Source organism: Thamnophis sirtalis, unplaced genomic scaffold (assembly GCF_051295495.1).
Source record: "Thamnophis sirtalis isolate CommonGarterSnake01/CBP01778 unplaced genomic scaffold, rThaSir2_p1.2 scaffold_5, whole genome shotgun sequence".
Lineage (NCBI taxonomy): Eukaryota > Metazoa > Chordata > Lepidosauria > Squamata > Natricidae > Thamnophis > Thamnophis sirtalis.
This window is the reverse complement of record NW_028261385.1, coordinates 23,980,262-24,002,388: the sequence shown is the minus strand read 5'-3', so window position 1 is coordinate 24,002,388 and position 22,127 is coordinate 23,980,262. Positions and strand designations below refer to the sequence as shown.

Genomic DNA, 22,127 nt, shown 5'->3' with positions numbered 1-22,127 from the left:
CCTAGCGCCGCGTAATGGAGTGAGCTCCCGTTACTTGTCCCAGCTTCTGCCAACCTAGCAGTTGAAAAGCATGTAAAAATGCTAGTAGAAAAATAGGAACCACCTTTGGTAGGAAGATTGTTAAATATTAGTTAATTATTCTTGCTGTCAGTAACACTCTCTAGCTCTCTGATTGGCTGAGAGCTCCAGAGGGTGTTGCCAACGTAATGTTACTGTTGATTGGCCGAGGGACTGACGTCAGCGGTTGCTGTCTCGTCCCCGGCCAGTGATTGGTTAAAAAAAGAATATAAATACCTTGGCGCGAGTTTTCGTTCCTTGAATCGCCGTCAACCTGAATAAACAGTTCTGTTAGTTAAAACCTGGCTTCGCGTCGTCCCTCCGTCAAAACTTAAAACTGGCGACGAAGGTGGGATCCGGCGATTCCACGCAAGCCTAGGTTAGAAGACAGAGAGGTTATTTCAGCTAGCTGCTGTAAGTCGCTATCCGCGCCGGCACCGAACGCTGAGGAAAATTTTTCCTGTCACGACCTCCGTCACTCCGCTCCTCACACGTCAGCTTACTGAACTCTTAATTAAAATGAATTCATTGCCGCCTTTCGCTCCTTTCGGCTCCGCCGGCGAATCCTGGGAAGGATTCATGGAGCGGTTTGAAACTTATTTAATTGCTACCAAAAACCAGGCTCAAACAGACGAGGAGAAGTGCAGCTTCTTCTTATCATGCTGCGAACCCTCGATGTTTGCCTCAGCCAGAGCTATGGCTGCTCCCAGACCCGCATACAAATTAGGCTGGGACAACTTGATGGCGAAATTGAAGGGGCACTATGCCCCAACGCCGTCCAAAATTGCCCGCAGCTTCGCGTTCAGGAGACGAGTACAGAAGCCGGGGGAGACGATCAGTCAATTTTTAGAGGCCCTGCGCACTGTGGCGGCTCAGTGTGACTTTTCAAACCTCGAAGAAAATCTAGTCGAACAGTTCGTGTGCGGAGTGCGGGATGTACATTTAAGAAGCCGCATGTTCCGTCATCACGACATCACACTACTCCAGGCAGTCGAGATCGCCAGAGCAGCTGAGCTCTCTGAACAATCAACAGCAGATTTGGAGCGGCTACAGCTGTCAACTCACCCGGCACCGGCCTCACAAGTGCATGACATTGACTATGATGATTTTACACCTTGTGAGGTCCGGGAGCAAGACAACATCGACCAAGTCCGTGCCCAACCACGGCGAAAGCCACCTGCTCTATCCACAGCCACACCGCAAAACTCCAGGGTGCCTTGCCTTAGCTGCGGAGGCCGCCACGACCGCCAAACCTGCCAATTCAAAAATGCAATCTGCCGCCGTTGTCAGAGGCAGGGGCACATCGCCCAAGTGTGCCGAGCCTCCTTGCCGGCCCCTGCCTTCTTCCAAGCTAATGAGAGAACCAAGCCGCAGCAGCGCCGCCAGCAGCCACCGAAACCAGCTCGCAGAGGAGATGACTGCCACACTGTTTCCGAACCGCAGGAAGTGGAGACTTCCATCAATCAGGCCTCCTCAGGCAACCGCAAAATCACAGCCAATGTCCACCTGGCAGGTCAGCCTTGCCAGATGGAGGTGGACTCTGGCTCCTCCCGATCGTTATTGTCATGGGACATGTTCTCCCATCTCTGCCCTACAGTTTCCCAAAATAAGTTAGCCCCATCCCGGGTACTCTTAAGGGACTACCAAGGAAAGTTGATCCCTGTTCTGGGATCCTTTCCTATTCCTGTTAGGTATGGCAAGTTTGAGGGAGAGCTGCCAATCATCATTGTAAAAAATGATTTGCCGGCTCTTCTTGGCCTTGACTGGTTTAAGGCACTGGGATTGTCCATTGGGGGGGTACACCAAGTAAAAATTTCAACAATTGAGGACGTCCTACAGGAGTTCTCTGATGTGTTTGATGGACAACTCGGGTGTTATAAGGGAACCCCCATCTCCCTTAGCTTAGATCCTCAGATTGCTCCCATTAGGCTGAAAGCCCGCAGGGTGCCTTTTGCCTTAAGGGCCAAGGTTGACGCCGAACTTGACAAATTATTGGCGCAGGGTGTCATCGAGCCAGTCGATCATGCTCCATGGGAGACACCCATAGTTCTTCCGGTCAAGCCGGATGGCTCGGTGAGAATCTGCGCCGACTACAAGTCGACGATCAACTTGGCCCTTCAGGCAAACCCCTATCCAGTCCCTGTTGTGCAACACCTGCTCCATTCCCTGGGGCAGGGTTGCATATTCGCCAAACTGGATATGGCGCAAGCCTATCAACAGCTTCCGGTGGATGACGATGCGGCGGCTGCCCAGACCATCGTCACCCATCGTGGGGCTTTTCGTTGTCGCCGCCTACAATTCCGCGTATCCGTGGCCCCGGGGATCTTCCAAAGTCTCATGGAGCGCCTGCTCCATGGACTTCCGGGGGTAGTTCCATATTTCGATGACGTTCTGATCGCTGCAACGAGCCGCTCAGAACTCATCGAAGTATTAAGGAAGGTCCTCTGTCGTTTCAGGGGCGCGGGATTAAAATTAAAAAGCAGCAAATGCTCATTTGCTGTCCCTAGGGTAGAATTCTTGGGCTTCTTAATAGATGCCCAAGGCATTCACCCTACTCCATCCAAAATTGCCGCCATTAAGAACGCCCCTGCTCCCACCTCCAGGGCGGAGCTACAGGCGTTCCTAGGGCTGCTTAATTTTTACGCCCCCTTTATTCCTCACAAGGCGTCACTAGCCGAGCCGCTGCATCGGTTGCTCGACCGATCCGCGGCCTGGCGCTGGGGAAGCCGCGAAGCGCATGCGTTCGCGGCTGTCAAAGAGACACTGACGTCATCGGCAGTCCTCATTCAATATCATGATGGGATGCCTCTGACGTTGGCGTGTGACGCCTCCCCATTCGGAGTAGGGGCTGTCCTGAGCCATATCCTCCCTAATGGCTCAGAAGCCCCTGTGGCCTTTTATTCCCGGACACTCTCCTCGGCGGAGCGCAACTACAGTCAGATCGACAAGGAGGCTCTGGCTGCAGTGTCCGGGATTAAGAGGTTCCACGACTACCTCTACGGTCGGCACTTTACCCTTGTCACCGACCATAAGCCACTCCTTGGGCTTTTGGCGGGGGACAAGCCGACCCCCTCCATTCTATCCCCCCGCATGACTCGCTGGACGGAGTTCCTCGCAGCGTATTCTTATACGTTGCTGTACCGTCCGGGCAAACAGCTAGGGCATGCAGATGCCCTCAGCCGTTGCCCACTCCCGGAGACGGACACCGCCCCCGTTCCCTCTCTCTCAGTCCTCTCCATTGCCGCCTCCGGGTTCCCACTCTCTGCCGCGGACGTAGCGGCCCACACAAAGGCCGATCCAATCTTGTCCCAGGTCTCTTCCTGGGTTCTAAGAGGATGGCCAACAGACAAAGTGGCAGAGGGCTTCCAGCCCTTTAAAAATCGCCAGGCGGAGATCTCCCTCCACGGGGGATGTCTCATCTGGGGGGATCGGGTGCTGATCCCCACCGCACTCCGGCCACTAGTTCTGGATCTGCTCCACAAGGACCACCCGGGCATAGCACGAATGAAGGCATTGGCTCGTAGCTATGTCTGGTGGCCCTTGCTGGACACAGAGATAGCGGCCCATGTAGGCCGCTGCACGACCTGTCAATTATCCAGGCCCAACCCCCCAGCCGGGCCTGCTCGTGAGTGGGAGGCTCCGAGAGGCCCATGGTCTCGCCTCCACATCGATTTCGCCGGTCCCTTCCACGGCCAGAACTTCCTGGTAGTGGTGGATGCCTACTCTCGGTGGGTGGAGCTAGTCCTCATGGGCTCTACCACAGCCGAGAGTACGGTCAGGGCCCTGCGGAAAATGTTCGCAACCCATGGGTTGCCGGACGTGGTGGTCTCGGACAATGGGCCCCAGTTCACATCCACCGCTTTCCAGGAGTTCTTGGCCGAGCAAGGGATCCGGCATGCGCCCATAGCCCCGTACCACCCGGCCAGCAATGGCCGGGCAGAACGGGCGGTCCGCTCAGCTAAGGAGGCACTGAGCCGCATGGACCGGGGCGACTGGCAGGCAAGGGTGGCGGCTTACCTGCTAAGCCAACATTCCACCCCCTGCCCAACTACCAACAAAAGCCCCGCGGAGCTCTTGATGGGCAGGCGCCTGCGGACTCCCCTGGATAGGCTTCATCCGCTCTATTCAGGGGATCAGCCGAGCAATCTGGGGGTCCTCCCTCCCCGGTCCTTTAAGCTAGGGGATCCAGTGTGGGCTCGGTCTTTTACGGGGGAACCAAAATGGGTGCCTGGTGCTATCGTTGCCCTGACCGGCCCCTGTTCTTTTAGGGTCCAATTGGCTGATGGATCCCAATGGAGACGCCACCTGGATCAATTGAGGAGGCGTCTCCCGTCGCAGGCTGGTGGCCGCGAACCCCTGAGCGACAACACCGCAGCACCGGGGTTGCAATGTGAAGCCTTCGCCGCTCCAGGCCTCAACCTGCACCAAGCACAAAGCCCTCAATCCGAGAGACCACATCCATGGGCCTTTGCCACACCAGGCCCCCTCCTGCTTCAACAACAGCGTTCTCAAACCGGCAGTCCGCAAACAAGGGCCTTCGCCACACCAGGCCCTGCTTACCCAAGCGCCACCCAAAGGGACGCCAGCCCAACAGCTCAATCCGAGGACGTTGCCCAGAGGATTCCCCCTACGACAATTGACGCGCCCCCACGGCTACACCTACCGTTGCAGTTGAGCCCGCCTTCTGGGCCTTCCCGAAAGGGCGTGCCTCGGAGCTACACTCCCTTCGGGGAGGAGCTACCACGAGGAGGTCCTCCTCCGCCGACGACTTCCCCTGAACTGAGAAAATCTGGGCGGGTCCGGCGCCGCCCAGCGTACCTTAAGGACTACGCATGCTCCATTGCGGGCATGCGCAGAACTGGGGGAAAGGGGTGTTAAATATTAGTTAATTATTCTTGCTGTCAGTAACACTCTCTAGCTCTCTGATTGGCTGAGAGCTCCAGAGGGTGTTGCCGACGTAATGTTACTGTTGATTGGCCGAGGGACTGACGTCAGCGGTTGCTGTCTCGTCCCCGGCCAGTGATTGGTTAAAAAAAGAATATAAATACCTTGGCGCGAGTTTTCGTTCCTTGAATCGCCGTCAACCTGAATAAACAGTTCTGTTAGTTAAAACCTGGCTTCGCGTCGTCCCTCCGTCAAAACTTAAAACTGATAACATTCTGTACACCTTTGGCGTTTAGTCATGCCGGCCACATGACCACAGAGATGTATTTGGACAGCGCTGGCTCTTTGGCTTTGAAATGGAGATGAGCACTGCCCCCTAGAGTCAGGAACGATTAGCACATACAATATGTGTGAAGGGAACCTTTACCTTTAATGTTAGACTAGCCCCATGCTATTAAACATCCTACTTTAAGAGCAAAATATTTAGAGGTGGAAAAGAGACAAGGTGATAGATGACATCTTCCTATGGACCCTTTCTATATTAATAACAGAAAGAGTGATGTTGATGATATAATGCAGTGATGTTGATGATATAATGCAGCAACGTAAGTAAACTACCAAACCAACAACAGATACTCTGAGGCTATTAATCAGTGAATCCAAAAGAAAAAAATGTGGCAAACATTCTTTAGGGAATATGTGAATATATGGAAATGTCACTTCTTACTTTTATTTGCTCTTCTGGTTTGGAAAACGACGGCTATGATATGCTTGCTTTTGAGAACTGCTTTTCCTTGGCAAAATTTTATATTATCACTCTTGCAGTACATGGTTTTGAACCTTTTGATCTGTTTGCTTTTTAAAGCCGCCTTCAAAACATTATTCTAATCTCTCGATATTTGACTTTGAAAGAACCCCAACGTGAACAAAGTTGCTATTTCCAACTCCTATTTTAGCTCAAGCTACAGCATTTGCCCATTGGTTATTGACACTCTTCAAATTTTACAGAGAATTTTCTGTTTGGAACATATTTGCTTTCAGCCTCCTTAGAAGAGGTGCTAGTGCTTGATTAATGGTCTCGAGGCATACAAAAATAACATATTGCCAAGGCCTTTTTTTTTATTTTTTTATTTTTTGATACAGTTATTTTGATTTCCTTCCTGGGAAGGAAAATATAAATAAATCTTGCTTAACACCTTTTGAGTACTGGTACACACTGAAAAGTGTTCTTTCACTCTTCCTCTCTCTTTTAATCAGCAAATCCCCCCCCCTTCCTGGTGCATTCCCCTTCCTACCCCTTACATTTGAACACCCAGAATTGATTTTAAGCATCCACAGGATGGAACTCAGGAATAAAGGAGAAAAATGATTATATGTAGAATTTGTTGGGATGATACTAGCATCATAATAATATGAAAACCTGGAATCCATCAATAAAATGTAAGCATAACAAAAAAGCAATGGAATAAAATCAGTTTAATGTGAAATGTCTATGTTCTTCAAATCAGCAACAAGCAGGATTAATATGAACTTGTCTCATTTTATTTAAAATCAATGACACTTCTAATCTGACATCTTGACTGTACTGCTGCTTTAAATTGGCAGATACACTGAGCCTTCAAGCAAACAAGCAAATCTTAGATTATGTATCTCAAATGTGAAATTATATCTGCTTTAAGATAATAGAAAGTTTGTCATTTGTGTATTGAGCTTACTTCCTCATATTGAAATGTGTCTTATTAGTGATCCATTTCCCTTGGTAATGGAGGATGGATCGAAACAAAGGGAGTGCTCTTAATATTTGCAGGAATGAACCTTAAAAACAAAAACTTTTGAAATATTTGTATTTTAATTCTTCCCTCTCCCTCCCTCCCTCCCTCCCCTCCCCTCCCTCCCTCCCTCCCTCCCTCCCTCCTTTCTTTCTTTCTTTCTTTCTTTCTTTCTTTTTCTAGGGAAAGATGGTGAAAGGAATGGGAGGTGCCATGGATCTGGTGTCCAGTTCAAGAACTAAAGTAGTAGTGACTATGGAACACTCAGCAAAGGTAAAAACAATATTCATCAAAATTCTGTTTGCAATCATGGAGAGGAAACCTCATCTCTTGTGTTAATGTATGTACAAGGACTGTGGTTGCATGGTCATGACCATCATCTTTAATTTGACCTTTGCATGCATGCATGCATGCATGCATGCATGCATGCATGTATGTATGTATGTATGTATGTATGTATGTATGTATGTATGTTGCAGTATATGCCATTCATCTTGTGGTTCAAGGCAACTCTGAGTGTCTTTTCACATAAAAAAGCAGACTTTTGGTTATACTATGGTGGATATCTTCTTGACTTTTCTTAATTACACTCTGTGGACATCCCTTTTTACATTAGAATGGATTAGATTGGAGTAATTGTTTTCTGTAGTAAAAAGAAAAGAAAAGGACATAACAAAGAATGTTTTAAAGAATTTAAATTAAAAAAGAGGTGATATGCACAGCTATAAAGAAAAGTTAGCATTACTGCAAATTTCTACACAATGATCACTGATTAAAGCTTGCAAAGTATTTTCAAGTTGCTTCTTAGAATACTTAATCCAAATGACCAATTAAATTGGAAAGCAGAAGTGGAGAACTATCAACTTAGCTCACCTATATCTGAGCAGTTACTAGTAAAAGTATGAAATTTTTTCAGGCAACCAGCACACAGATTAAGGTGTTCGCAATTAGAAGGCATCATTTCTTTTTCTCATTTTAAATTTAATACTATATCAATCACTATTAACATCTATTTACATGATACCATCATATCACATTCACGGTATAAAACTCATGCTTGCTGAGATCAGTTTAAATAAAAGTTCAATAATAATAGCAACTGAGAAGCAGAAGTGTGGGAAAGAAACATGCCCAAAAGGCAACAAGCTATTCAAGCTGGAAGAAATTACAGGGAAACATTTGATCCCTGGTCTTCTGCTACCCTTTTATAGACAAGGATGTTCCAATATATGACCTTGATGTAAGATAAATAAAGTTGGGCCTGTAATGATAGCGTAATATAAATACTATTTATAGTTACTGTAAGTACATAATATAAATACTGTGTATAAGTACATGTAATACTTGAGAATCTTCCACCTATTAATGCAGTCATATGTCATGTAATAACTATTTTGTTCTGCTGTATGAAAACAAATTCCAGCTTTGAAGTACTTCTAAATAGATTTGTCATTCAGAATTTCATGGTGAAAGATGAAGTTAAATCTGGAAGTCATTGATTATGTACTGGTAGTAAATCTACTTCTTTACAGTACCAACATTTTCATGGAACTTTGCAGATCTATTTATATTATTTGAGTGAAGTGAAAAATAGTACCCAAGACATCATTTTACACCTTCATGTGTTGCCTGTTCCTTGGTAGAGGAATATAATGTAGTCATATCATTGTATTAAACAGAAACCTTATGTATTTCAGATGACAAAATGTACGAAATGTAGCTTACTTATCTAAGAAGTAAAATAATACTAGAAAAGTAAAATATTCAGTGTTCTTGTTATAAACTGGAGCTGTGATCATGTGATTATTTTTAAAAAAATCAGGGTATTTTTGTAATGCACACCTGAACATAAAGCCTCAGAATGTGTCAGTAACATCAATGGGCACAACATAACATAGGCCAGATAATTAACATGATGCTTATGATGCAAGTTTGGATGAGTCTCCAAAAAGAAATATTGCTGACATGCTTTAGGCAAATCTTTTTCTTATGGCATGCCACAATTGTGTATGCACATGCTATTGCACACGCATACGTGCCCACACCAATTCAATCCTCCCTGTCCATCTGTGCACAACCCCTCCCCAGACTCCAGAGATTTTCCTGAAGCCTGGGCAAGGCGAAAAACAGTCCCAACAAGCCAACTGGAAGTCGGGAATGAACTTCCGGTTGGCCTGTTTTTCGCCTCCCCCAACCTCCAGAGGCTTTCCTGAAGTTTGGGGAGGGCAAAAACAGCCTCCCCTGCCCTCCGGAAGGCCGAAGATCAGCTGGCTGGCATGCATATGTGCACCAGAGCTGTTGGCTGGTGTGCCAGCAAATATGGCTCCGCATGCCAGCGAGTGCACTCGTACCATAGGTTCTCCATCACGGCTTTAGGACAATGAAGTACCTCCTAATTTGGGCATTCAGTAAAAGAGTCAAAACCAAGATCTGGGCTATGAAAGACAGGTATATCAGGATCCTGGAAAATGTGCTGCCATCGTTACAGTTTAGTTTAACTCTGAAAAAAAACCTGTTGATCTATCATCTGTTAATGGCCAACTAAAGACTTTAGAAGATAGGCAAAGTTGCTAACTAACTTTAAAACACTGTTGGTGCTTTCTCAGAGTCCCCAGAGTTTTTGATGCCTGAAATTGCAATTGTTATGGAAGAGTTATCTTATGAGCCCAATGTTCAATTACTGAGAAGTTACATTCTCAAATGGGATGACATAAAAGAAAGGATCCCCTTAATTGGCATGATCTAGGATTCGTTCTACTCCATATTCTCAAGATAAGATTGGTAAGCTCCTGAACATATGGACATAGCTAGCATAGAAGAAAGTAGGTTGGCCTTTTCCAGCATAGCATGGTTCAGATGTGTTGTATGTGCACCCTAGTATAGCTCAAAAAGGCCAGGCTACAGAAAAGTGAATTTAATTCATTAAAACCTATTAATGACACAGTGGAAATTAGCAGGAATGAGGACAGGAAATGCAAGGATTAAAGTAGTCAGATTTTACAAAATATTCTGTGACCAAGCCCTAATTTACAACAAAAATGAGCCTAGACTATATTATTGTTGTTGTTAGTTGCGAAGTCATGTCTGACCCATCGTGACCCCATGGACAGCATTCCTCCAGGCCTTCCTGTCCTCTACCATCCTCTGGAGTCCATTTAAGCTCATGCTGACTGCTTTGGTGACTCCATCCAGCCACCTCATTCTCTGACATCCCCTTCTTCTTTTGCACTCAATTTTTTCCAGCATTAGGCTCTTCTCCAGTGAGTCCTTCCTTCTCATTAGGTGGCCAAAATATTTGAGTTTCATCTTCAAGATCTGGCCTTCTAAAGAGCAGTCAGGTTTGATCTCCTCTAGGACTAACCTGTTTGATCGCCTTGCAGTCCAAGGGACTCGCAGGAGTCTTCTCTAGCACCAGAGTTCAAAGGCCTCAATGCTCAACCTTCCTTATGGTCCAACTTTCACAGCCATACATTGCAATTGGGAAAACCATAGCCTTGACTATATGCACTTTTGCTGGCAGGGTGATGTCTCTGCTTTTTAGTATGCTGTCTAGATTTGTCATAGCTTTCCTCCCCAGGAGCAAGCGTCTTTTAATTTTTTGGCTGCAGTCCTCATCTGCCTAGACTATACCAATTCCCAAATCCTTCATGAAAACTTCAAGATTAACTGAAGAGTTGTACTGTATTTGTAGCATTGGAAAAGCAACATGCTTCTGATATTGAAGCAAGTAGGATTCTTGAATGAAATCTTGAAGATTTATTAAAGTAAAATCTGTGTTTGGTTGCAGGGCAATACCCACAAAATACTGGAAAAGTGCACTTTGCCGATTACTGGGAAACAGTGTGTCGATCGCATCATAACGGAAAAGGTAAAGTACTTGGTTTGGTTACTTTTAGCTTATTTCTTTCTCACATACTCTGTTTCCCCCAAAATAAGCCCTCCCCTGAAAATAAGCCCTCCCTGCATGAGAAGTGGGTCCCTGCCATTTCCTGGGTGGGGAGGGGGGGACATGCCCCACACACCCCACATGCACCTGCAATCTGCGTGGAACGGCCTCGTGGAGGCCTCTCCCAGAAATCCTAGTTACTGAGCTCTTTCTCATAGTGGTGGCTGGCACACCCAGTGATGCAAGGGCTGGCAAGAGTGTGCCAGAAATAGAGACAGAACTTCCGGCCTTCTCTGGATCAGCTGATCTGCGGGCCGAGGTTAAGGGGCCTCCTGCACCTCAAAAATAATAAGACCACCCCAAAAATAAGGCCCAGTGCTTATTTCAGGGCGTGGGGGAGAAAAAATAAGTCCCTGTCTTATTTTCGGGGAAACACGGTAAAACTTTGGGAGAGGGGAGCCTTGTTATCTTCATAACAAACCTGCAAGTCAGAGCAGGAAATAAATTGCCTAAGGTAAGCCCTTGAATAATAATATTCAGGTATTGTTTTGTTCAAATGACCATTTTTATCTTGGTCTCAGAAAACAAGGCCCCAATGCCTGCATTTTTTTTGCTCTGTGTTATTTTCAGTTCAACTAATAAGGGGAAACAGCCTGAAGATTAGAATTAATAGATATAAATGTATGTTTTAAATAATAGTCTCTTCATTTTTTTTTCTTTCCAATTTATGTCTGCCTTCACCATGTAAGGTTACCGAGAAGGAGAATTAGTCTTTTCAACTAGAGCTGTCATTCAGGCTAGCAGGTTATTGCTCCAGGGTGCCTAATTATTTATGGTTTGATTCCCCGACCTGGCAGATTTTGGCTCTGCTGGCTCAGAAGTATAATCCCAGACCATCTGTGGGCTCTTGGCTAGAGAATACGGATTCCCGACTGGTTCAATGGGGACTCTTTGAGATCTATTTATTTTTGTGTGATCCTCCATTTTCCTAAAGAGGTTCTTTTCCCCTACCTGACTCTAGTTTTCTGGGAAAATATTAGACTGTTCTGCTGAAGCAAACCTTTCATTTATCAACAGGTTTCAAGGAAGGGACTATAATATTCTTTTCTCATACCGTATGATAGTAATCTGTTATCATCTTGCTGTTGCCAGGCCTGTACCATTTACAAATTGTTGGTGAGGAAGGATAGATATCTTGATAGTTGGGCAAAAAAGCTCTTGACAGATTAAAAACCAGCCTGTCAAGAAAATAACTGGGTTTAGCACTTCCTTCCATTCTCCTGGTTTTTACTTACAATGAGCTTAAATATAATGTAATTTCTTTCAGATACTTAACTCTGGTTGGCCTCCGCCGCCCATGCTTATTCTTTCCACCAAGCAATTAATAATGACATCATCTGGCAACCAGTATGTCATATGAGTTTGGGAATTGTAGTACCAACACCCAGTTTTCTTGAGTGAGTGAATTGCTTGTGCTGCTTTTGAAGTAGGTAGAAGGGAAGAAGCATAAGTGTAGGAAAACAGAGGGACCGGCAACCCATACATCAGGACTCGAGAGCAGGGATTGGTTTTCAGAGTGTGAATCAGCCTTCTAGGTCAGCAGAATTTTCCATTCTAACTAAACCTCTCTATAACTTTTTTCAATCCTTTAGGCTGTTTTTGATGTCGATAAGAAAAAAGGACTGACATTGATCGAAATCTGGGATGGCGAGTCTGTAGATGAGATTAAAAAATGCACTGGTACCGACTTTACTGTAAGTCTTTAACTAGTTAAATATAGAGGAGAAATAAATTGTTAAAGAAGACAGGATTTTCTTAGTCCTTTACTCTTGATCTAGTGCAGGGGAGTCAAAGTCGATTTCATTGAAGGCTACATCAGGGTTGTGTTTGATCTCGGGGGGGGGGGGGGGCTGGGCTGGCATGGCCAGCTCAACATCACTCATGTGGGGGGTCCCTGTGGCAGTCCAAGTGCTCTGCCAGCAAAAACAGACTCCCGACCTCCGTTTTCGGCTGCAACGGCCTCCTGCAACCCTCTGCCAGCAAAAATGGAGCTCTGTTTTCATTGGCAGAGGCTCCATGGGCTGGTCCTTGGTTATTTCCAGGTCGGCCCTATGGGCCAGATTTAAGCCCTCCATGGGCTGTATCCGGCCTGTGGGCCTTGAGTTTGACATCCCTGGCCTAGTGCAATGCAGGCTGTGGCCTTTCAAACGTGAATGACAAAAAGTTAACAGTTTTTTTTAAAAAAAAAAGCCAGTGGTGGTACAACTTGTCCAGACTAAGGGGAGGAAAGTAATTTGTCTATTTCAGTTTCTTAAAAAAGATGGTTCATTTTGAAAGATGGTTGCCAGAAGATGGGCTCACTTAGAGTGAGCCCATCTTCTGGCAATATTATAATGTTTCTGTACAATGTGGTCTTATGCTTGCATGTTTTTAATTACATTCATAAGATGCTGTGAAAGAAGATTGGAGTAATTGACCATTATAGGAATATAAACATACCACATTTTTCGGAGTATAAGACACACCTTTATCCCTAAAAAAAGGGGTGTGTGTTAAAATCTGGGTGCTTCTTATACACTGAATACAGCATATTTTTGCCTCCAGCAACCCTGCCCCCTTCACCAAAATGGCCGTGCATAGCCTTTAGGAGGTTTTCAGAGTGCTCCTGGGGGCTGGAGAAGGCAGAAAGGGCGAAAGACAGACTGTTTTTTGCTCAATTTTGCCTCCCTCCAGCCCCCAGGAGCACTCTACAAGCCTCCTAAAGGCTATTCATGCACTTAAAAAAAACGAGCCCCTTTTTGTGAAAAAGGGGTTGTTTTTGTGAGGTCTGCAGAGTGCAAAACCTTTTTTTTAAAAAATTGCCTCTTCAAAATCTTGGTGCATCTTATACTCCAGTGTGATTTATACTCCAAAAATACAGTATTTAAAATACATAAAAGTAGCAAAATGATCTGGGTAACAACACGGATTTTGACACTATTTTATAAACAGAGGGCGCAGCAACTGAAATCCCAAACTTCAGATCTGGCCTCCAAGACAGAAAAGCTTCTTGGCCTGCCTCTACAAACTTAGAGGCAAATAGAATATACTATACAAAAATAGGACTTCCTGAAAGTTAATCAGTTTTGATCCTGTGTTTTCTACCTACAAGTCATGCTGTACAGTAGAAGCCATTTTAAGGCACAACAGGCTACATCTTAACAGAACTTGAATTCAAAAGGTACACTATCACTGTCAAAAGTACTGTGATTTAACACTATAGATATAATTTATTCATTTTCATTTCAGTGGCCCAGGGTGTGTGTGTGTGTGTGTGTGTGTGTATCTGTGTGTGTGTGTGGTGTGTGTTTCAGCATAACTCTGGAACACACACACACACACACACACACACACACACACACTGAGGGGTATTGGGGTATCTTACCCCACAGTATTTTTTTTCAGAGAGTAAGTCATCTGTGTATCAAGTTTGGCTGAAATTGCTTGAGCCATTCCAGAAGTATGCTGGAACTTACACACACATACACACACACACACACAGAGAGAGAGAGAGAGAGAGAGAGAGAGAGAGAGAGGGAGGGAGGGAGGGCGGGAGGGAGGGAGGGAGGGAGAGATATTTATATATATATAGATGACTTTTAGGAAGAAAACACAAGATCAAAACTCTCCTGCACTTCTGCAAGTGCACATTCCATCACAGCTAGAAAGATCTGGAAAGAGTAGACAAAGCTGCCTGTGACTTTGGCCTAATTTCAGTCTTTCTGCCTACTCATCCATTGGAAGAGCTCAATCAAACCTCTCCCACTCCGTTAAAAGCTCTTTGTCTCCACCTGATGCCTACTGTTTATGGGTAGGAGTGGGGAGACAAAGTGTCAGGAAGAGGAAAAAAAAGGGTGCGACAAATAATGACACCAGTGTTGGCTGAAGCCCTGTTGATTGCTTGTTTCAGACCTTGTAGTCTTTGCCAGATTACCACTGAGAGAAGGCAAGAGAAGTTTGCCCACACACTTGCTATTCAAGCTTATGTATTTTAAATCCCACTGAACTCAGTGGGATTTTAATGAAAGAGAAGAGAAACCAATCTATACATGGATTAACTTCCTCAATCTAGTATCCCCCAGATGTGTTGGATCAAGTCCCAGAACTTTCGTGCTAAATATTTGGAGGGCACAAAGTTGAGGAAAGCTGTTGGAAGCTTTTGGTTTGCTTCAGTGCACGGAGACAGTTGTACATAACTGAGTTAATACATGTATACATTTATTTCTGTTCCATTCTGCTGAAATGCATGAAGAGACATCAATATGCGCTAGAACCTTTATTGCCTCCAGCACCTAACATTTCTCATGTCCTGATTATGTTGTTGTTGTGTAAGGCACCAATCATTTTTGGTTAAAGACAGGTGGTCATTTTTTTTAAGAGTTGAAAGTGATTTGTGACATGACAGCTTTAGTGTTAGGGCAAACCAGGAATAGAAAGAGAAAATGTAAAATATTGCTGGGTCTGTTTTACCTTTGGGAATTACATTGCACATCCAAATCAGTAGTAGAATGAAAATTTGAGTGTGAGACTGTACTCACACCAGACATGGTATGCAATCCAGACCTGGTTGAAATCAGAAAGCACTCAAGAATCTATGGGGCTCTCTAAATGAGCATGAGAGACATGGGACCCTTTCTCCCCTGCCTTGCTGCCAAAAATTAGCACTGACCCATTGTTCAAAAGAAGCAAGCAAGGGCTTTATTTTTAATTATTGCTATTTTAGGTAATTGCTCTTGTCTTCATTTTTGAAGCCTTTTTCTCATGAAAAATAGAATTTGCACAGTGCTTCTTGAGTATTCAAAACATCAAATAAAACTGCTCATTGTTCTTATGGTAACTGACAGCTTACCTAAAACTTGCTCCATCCTCAATTTGCAGTAGCTGATATCAAACTATAATCTCTTATGATACAATGGGGTATTGGAAAAAATGGAGCTGTGCAAATGCAAAAGCTGTTTGTCTAAATTAGCACACTTGAGCGTCCTCCAGGTTAAAGGCACTTCAACTCTGCAGTGTCTTTTTTGGCTGGTGAATTCAGGGTGTTAAAGTCCACATAAGGGGTTAATTTAGAAGGACCAAATTCCGGACCCATAGATTTAGAAGGTAGAATTAGACCTAAGCATTCACAATACTTGCATTGTCTCCCATAACACGTTTATTTTGCCAGTTCATATACCTGAAAAAGCAAGATTTCCCCGCCCCCCACCTATTTGCATGAGGGTTCTAAGTTATTTTTAGTACTCCGATCCACATAGTATTTATTTCCAAGTTGTTTTGGTCCCGTCAGTATTCTTAGATAGTGAAAAAAAGCAAGTGACTACAGCACAAGACTTTGTTCAAAAGTGTCTCCCGAATCTCCAAACCAGAGTTCAGGGCTTCGTGGTTCATGATACCAGAATCTATTCTTGTTTCTCCTCTCCTTCTCTTTTCTGGAAAGTTGAAGTTGAGACTCAGGTTTCTATCGGAGACAAAAAAAACATTGCATTTTTTTAGTCATCTTATCACCACTATAAACACTGGAGAGTGATAGTCACTGGCTGTAATCAGTAGCTACTCCAGAAGGCTGCAGCAATGCTAGTAATTACCTGTCAATTTATTTTTTGTCTCTCCTTTCTTAACAGGTTTCTCCAAACCTCATGCCAATGAAGCAGATTTGAACCTGAAATGTAGAGTGGTCCTTTCTTCCATACTTCCGGGGAAGGGGAATCAAATGTCTGTTTTTGCATTTATGCATTATTCAGAGATCTTTGTAAAGCAGATTTTATTTAAGTAGTTAGCATCAAGCTGACTTGTAAACATTTACTTGTATGCAACAGTACAGTACAGTTTCCAAATTTAAATTTTCATTTGGTACTTAGATATTTTTAATTATAGTATTGCGGGTTTGACTGTTATTAAACAGTAGCAGAGGAAATGGCTCAGTTAAGATGAACATACTCTTGTCTTCTTAAGTTGAAATATGCACAAACTTTTCCAAACAGATAAAAATTGCAGTTAGGTTATATTTACCAACTTCAGAATAATCCAGCCATTTTCAGTGCCTCTGAATGTGCCCAGGGCCATATAGGACTCATTTTATGCTAACGTTATTTTTACAAGCAGAAAAACAATTTGAGAGTGCCTATACACTAGCTACTATGGTACTACTACTACCACTACTACACAGATACGAACACAGATCTGAACCCAAACAGGCACATATTGTTTACTTAAAATTTGTGACTCACCAGATCTTAGGACAGTTAGACATTATATTTTCATGGTTGCATTGCTAAAAGGGCAACATAAGGGCTGTTTATATTCTCTGACACAGTGAGCATTTTTAAACCTTCCAGTTACTCATCCTGTGAAATAGAAATATGAGTTTAGATGACTGGAGCATATATTTGCTTGTTGAGATCTCAGAACCCCAAAAGTCTAGATTTCCATGATTTGCAGTAATACACGGATTCTGTTCTGTGTAACTTATAAGCACTTTCTGATGGGTTATCCAGTAGCACTTACTTGCTGAAAGCATGAATATATGCATTAGAAATTAAATGTCTGGCAGGATAAAATGTGCAAGATAAATTGGGGAGAAAATTGCTTAATTTGTGGAAATAATACTGGCTGCAGTATCTATCAATCCGTTTGGATTGGTTTGGCACAAAAAATTGTTTATTTAACTGCCAAATAACTACGGCCCTGAATTGTATAAAAATGTACAATAAATTATCCATCTTGCACAGAAGCTTTGTTGCAATGGAACTTTGTTATGATGCTGTTACAATAACTTTCTTATTTTTACCAACCTTATTTATTCAGATGCACATATTCATACATCTAATGTGTGGATTCCACATTTTCACTAATACCCAAAATTAATTGTTCACATAGATTCTTAATTACATCAATCTAGGTGCTATTTGGAATTTGACTTTTTTTCCTTTAGGTTTTCATATAATAGCAGATAGCATCTGCTTTTCTTGCTTGCTCTGAGAGATTTTAAAAAAAATATATCCCAGGTAAAAGTCTCTTTCCTCATTTCTTTCTTTCCTACCTAAACACTGATTGCAGAAGCATTAAAGTTTGGCCAGGTCATTAGCATTCCAGTGAGATAGGTCCTTGCCTTTTTTATGTGACAGTGCAAAAGAATCAGGTTGGTTTTCAGTAACCAGTGCCTATTTCCCAGTGCAATCTGAAGTAGATCTTTTTTTTTCCCCATCCCAAGAAGCCTTTTTGATCTGAAACACAGAAATTAAGGAGCAACATCTAAGCAAAGATTTTGGGTGATGAGATGAACTTAATTTCTAGGTGATGTAGGAAGCGTTGAATGCCTGCTTATGGGCTAATGAGCATCTTAGTGATATTTGTTCCCCTGGGACAGTTCTTCTAATCCTCGGGCAACCGGAAGATGGATGGACTTCAGCTCCCAGAATTCCCTAACCAGCATGGTGGTGGGAAATTCTGGGAGTTGAAGTCCACACATCTTCAAGTTGGTGTTCTCAGGAGGAACAGGCATTTTGCAGGAGGAGAAGACTGCTAAAGGGGAAAACATAAGAGATGTTGAAAGTTATTACAAATAAGTAGCACTTCTGATCTTTCTTTCCTCTTCTTTTTCTTAAATATTAGTTTATCTCAGTTTTTCTCATTCTATATTTAACATTTAATGAAGTGGTACAAAAGAAGGTTTCACCTGAACCCAGAGATTATTATGAAACCTATGGAGTAACTTGAAGGCAGGTTCAAAGGAAGCAATCTGTACACAAAGTATAATTAGCAGGACACTGTAGTGACTTTTTAGCATAGTTGGATGGTAGTACCAAGTTCTAGGGGCACAAATAGGAATGAATAATTTGCAGAAAAAATTGAATTTATTATTGTCCAAATCATCTGGAGATTTGGGAAATGTGCATATAATATGTGAGTTTATCCTCTAGCTTTTTCCACCAATGTATCCAGGGAGAGACCCTTCCTGATTGTACACCTAATATAATAGTACTTTTGTCCTTCAGTAGAATGTTTCTTTTTTGGCCCTTCTCTTTCATGCCTTGTCTTTGTCAAATGTTTCACTCTGCCCACTGATAAGGAATAAAAGTGAACTGACTAAATGAATGTGCTGTATACTGTATGCCCGATCTTTTATATGTAACTTTCAAAATAATAAAACAAAGCGCACAATGGTTGTGTACTGCCCTTTGTTAAGTATGAACATGCATAGTGGAAATGCTTTATGCCTTGAATCCAATCCAGCTCCTCTGATTCAGGTTTAATAGCAATAGCACTTAGACGTATATACCGCTTCACAGTGCTTCACAGTGTTGTGGCCAGTGGTGGGATTCAGCCAGATCGCACCACTTCGGGAGAACTGGTTGTTAAGTTTCTGAGCAGTTTGGTGAACTGGCTGCTGGAAGAAATCATTAGGGTAGAGAACCGGTTGTTAAATTATTTGAATCCCACCACTGATTGTGGTCCATCAGTGGCCAACGGACCTGGCAGTAGAATCGAACAGTGAGGAGGTTGGGGAGGAACATGGGTCAGTCCTGGAGGCTAGGAAAGACTCAGATGAGGGCTTGCGTCAGAGGCAGAGATGGGGCCAAGGCCGTCTGGCAGTTCTCAGCTGCCTTCCGAGCTAGACAGCAGTGAGGCAGAAGAACAGCTGGAGCCTGTTCCCAGTTGTGCATGCTCAGAGCTGCCAGAAGAAAAGAATAGCTAAGAGATCAGGGTTGACTTGGGAGTAAAGCCACAGGTGGACATTGAATGGCCCCTCCCATAGGAAATAAAAGAGGAGCGAAAGGGGAGTGGGCTTTTGCAGGAAACAATTTGTTCGTTCATTTGTTTCAGGAGTGTGAAGATCTGTCCCTGAATCTCAAAAGACTTTGTGCCAAGTCTTTCCTTGCACAGCACTGCGTTTGGAAAATATTTACATGGCAGCTTTCCAAGCTAGATAAGGTCTGTGGTCATAACTTCACCTTTGAAAGATTGTTTATCAGGCCTTTGCTGAATGTAAATGAAAGGAATTCACATTTGTTTAATAAAAGGGGTTTTGTTGGGACCAAGAATCTGCTTTGTGCTTTTTGGAGAAGCCTAGGTCAGAACATACTCTTCAAGTGGTTTACAGAGTCACCATATTGCCCCCAATAATCTGGATCCTCATTTTATTGACTTTTGAAGGATGGAAGCATGAGTCAATCTTGAGCCGGTCAGGATCGAACTCTTGGCATCGCTAGAATTAGCCTGCAATACTGCACACTAACCACTGCATCACCACGGCTCTTAATAGATATGAAATGCAGCAATGCACAACTTTGGAAGCCTATGGCTATTCTGGGCATTTGAGAGATGTGCCTGGACTTGCATCTTGAACAATTGGTTGGGGCCAGGACAAAGAGCTAGCCAGGGATAGGCAAAAAAATGTGCTTCAATATACTGCATGTAATTGAATACAAGGAATATTATTACTAGCCATAGTTTTCCTTTTTTGTCACATAATTCAGTTCAGTGACAATGTTTCTAGAGGCTATGAGCCAGTGGTGGGATACGACAGGTATGGACGTACCGGTGCCTGCTAGGAGCACCAGGTACCGTTCCGGTACGGTGCTCTGGAGGACCCAACCCCCACCCTGTCTCCTTACGTCTATTTGCACATGCGCACAGGGTGTACGACGCCTGCGAGATGCTCCGCCGAGCAACTGGAGCATCGGCGGTGGGTACGCATGCGGATGCTGCGCACGTACACATGGTGGAAGCCCGGCCCCGTTGCAGCATAACAGTTGCAACGGGAGCCGGAACCCACCACTACTATAAGCCCACAGTTAAGTTTTAGGGATAGCAGATTATGTATCTCTGATTAAACATCTAAAGCAATTTTGGTGCTTTTTGATTACCACCCAAAATGGGCACTCTTCTAATTCTAATTGATCCCCAGAAAGTTCCAGAGCAATTGTATGTGTTGATTTCAGTAGGGCTTACCCCTAAGTAAATTTGCTGAGTATGCTTGGGATTTGGAGCATTAGCTTTAACACTGGTTACGGTCAAGTGAACAAAACGTTTGGGTCGCTTGGCTTAGCAGTGTGATATTGTGAATTAATGTTTAGTTTCCTGTAGCGGTGTTGCTTGTACTACCCAGCCTAAATATTATAAGCACCATATGGTTATCCTGCTTTTTGTTTAGAAATAGCTACTCGGGGGTGTATTTCAAGCAAGACTATTTTGGCTTTGTTCATTTGATACAGTTATCCATGATTTAGTCAACCACATTTTCTTGGTTTGCCACACCCTGAGTCATTAACTGTCCATATGGCCTGCGTTTGCACAACATGCTAAGCTAAAACCCGTTGCATAGTTTACTGTGTATTGTGCCAATAGAAATAGAAAACATCTGAGATTCCTTCAGCTTGCTGAATTGGAATTTTCAGCTTCTTTACTTTCCAACCTGCTTAAAGGATTTTATTTTGAAAGAAATGCCATTCAGTAGAATGTAACTTGTGAGGGGACTCCACAGTTATTGCTGACTGGAAGCCCCTTATGAATTTTTTTTTTGCATAAAGCAGGAAAAAAATGAATTTAGGATGTTTGTTTTTGATGATTAGACAGGAATTGAAGTTCGCACAACTTTGTGGGGGAATTCTGGTCTTCAATTCCCATAATTACCCAGCCAGAAGAGAGTTATAACTATAGAGTAAGAAGTAAGTTTATATTTATACTTACTGCATAACGTATACAGTATATATCTGATAGTTTTATTGATTAGCCTATAGGCCATATCAAAGTACAAGGTTCAAACACATATCACCAATAAAATCTTATACAAACAATTTAAAATAAGAGTAAGATAAAATACAATTGTTATAGGACACGGTAAATAAGATTGGAAAAGACTTCTTTGTATCCTTTTTCATACTTTTCTATTTTTCTTCTCTTTTCTTCCTTTTTTTTTGCACTTTCAGCTTTCTCTTTGATTTCTTTCATTGCAATTTCTCCCTTTATGAGTTTTTATCTTCTTTTAAAAATATCTTGTAAAATTATGCAAAAAAATATAAAAGGCTCATTTGAACTGAATGGAAAAATAATACAGAGAGACATAAAAACCAATGACATTAGGAAGATTGAGAAGGAACAACCAGCTCCTTCAGGCATAAAAGATAGCAATTTAGATTAAATAGGTTTCTGGTTTGGAGCGACTGCGTGCAGGGTTACTCACACTACACAACCATTCCAGCTGTAAATCACTGAGTAGAATTTTTTAAAAAAATCACTGAAATACATTTGTTCTTGAAGTACATGCCAGGAAGTTTGATGTTATTTGTCACATATTATTTGCTCTACCCGAGGGAAAGCATTCCCAAATGCTTAACAACATAAAAGAAGTAAAAAATGTATTGTTGCTGTGAGTGCTAATGGATGTTGACAATGGTCAACTCTCCTACCCCATCAGATTGATGGATGGAAGGAAGGAAAATTCATTCTACTGAGTTTCTAAAAATCCTACGATAAAACAGTGAATGAGCCCA

The 22,127-nt window shown here is 43.2% G+C and overlaps 1 protein-coding gene across 1 annotated transcript in view; it reads left to right on the top strand.

Moving 5' to 3' along the window:
- Positions 1 to 18,795, top strand: part of OXCT1 (3-oxoacid CoA-transferase 1) — an 83,062-nt gene extending 64,267 nt beyond the window's left edge. The window contains exons 14-17 of the mRNA XM_087715459.1: positions 6,894 to 6,983; positions 10,498 to 10,578; positions 12,249 to 12,350; positions 16,257 to 18,795. Of these exons, the coding sequence (XP_087571585.1) occupies positions 6,894 to 6,983; positions 10,498 to 10,578; positions 12,249 to 12,350; positions 16,257 to 16,292 (309 nt within the window). The 3' untranslated portion in view covers positions 16,293 to 18,795. The remainder of the gene's footprint in view (positions 1 to 6,893; positions 6,984 to 10,497; positions 10,579 to 12,248; positions 12,351 to 16,256) is intronic.
- The last annotated feature ends 3,332 nt before the right edge of the window (positions 18,796 to 22,127 follow it).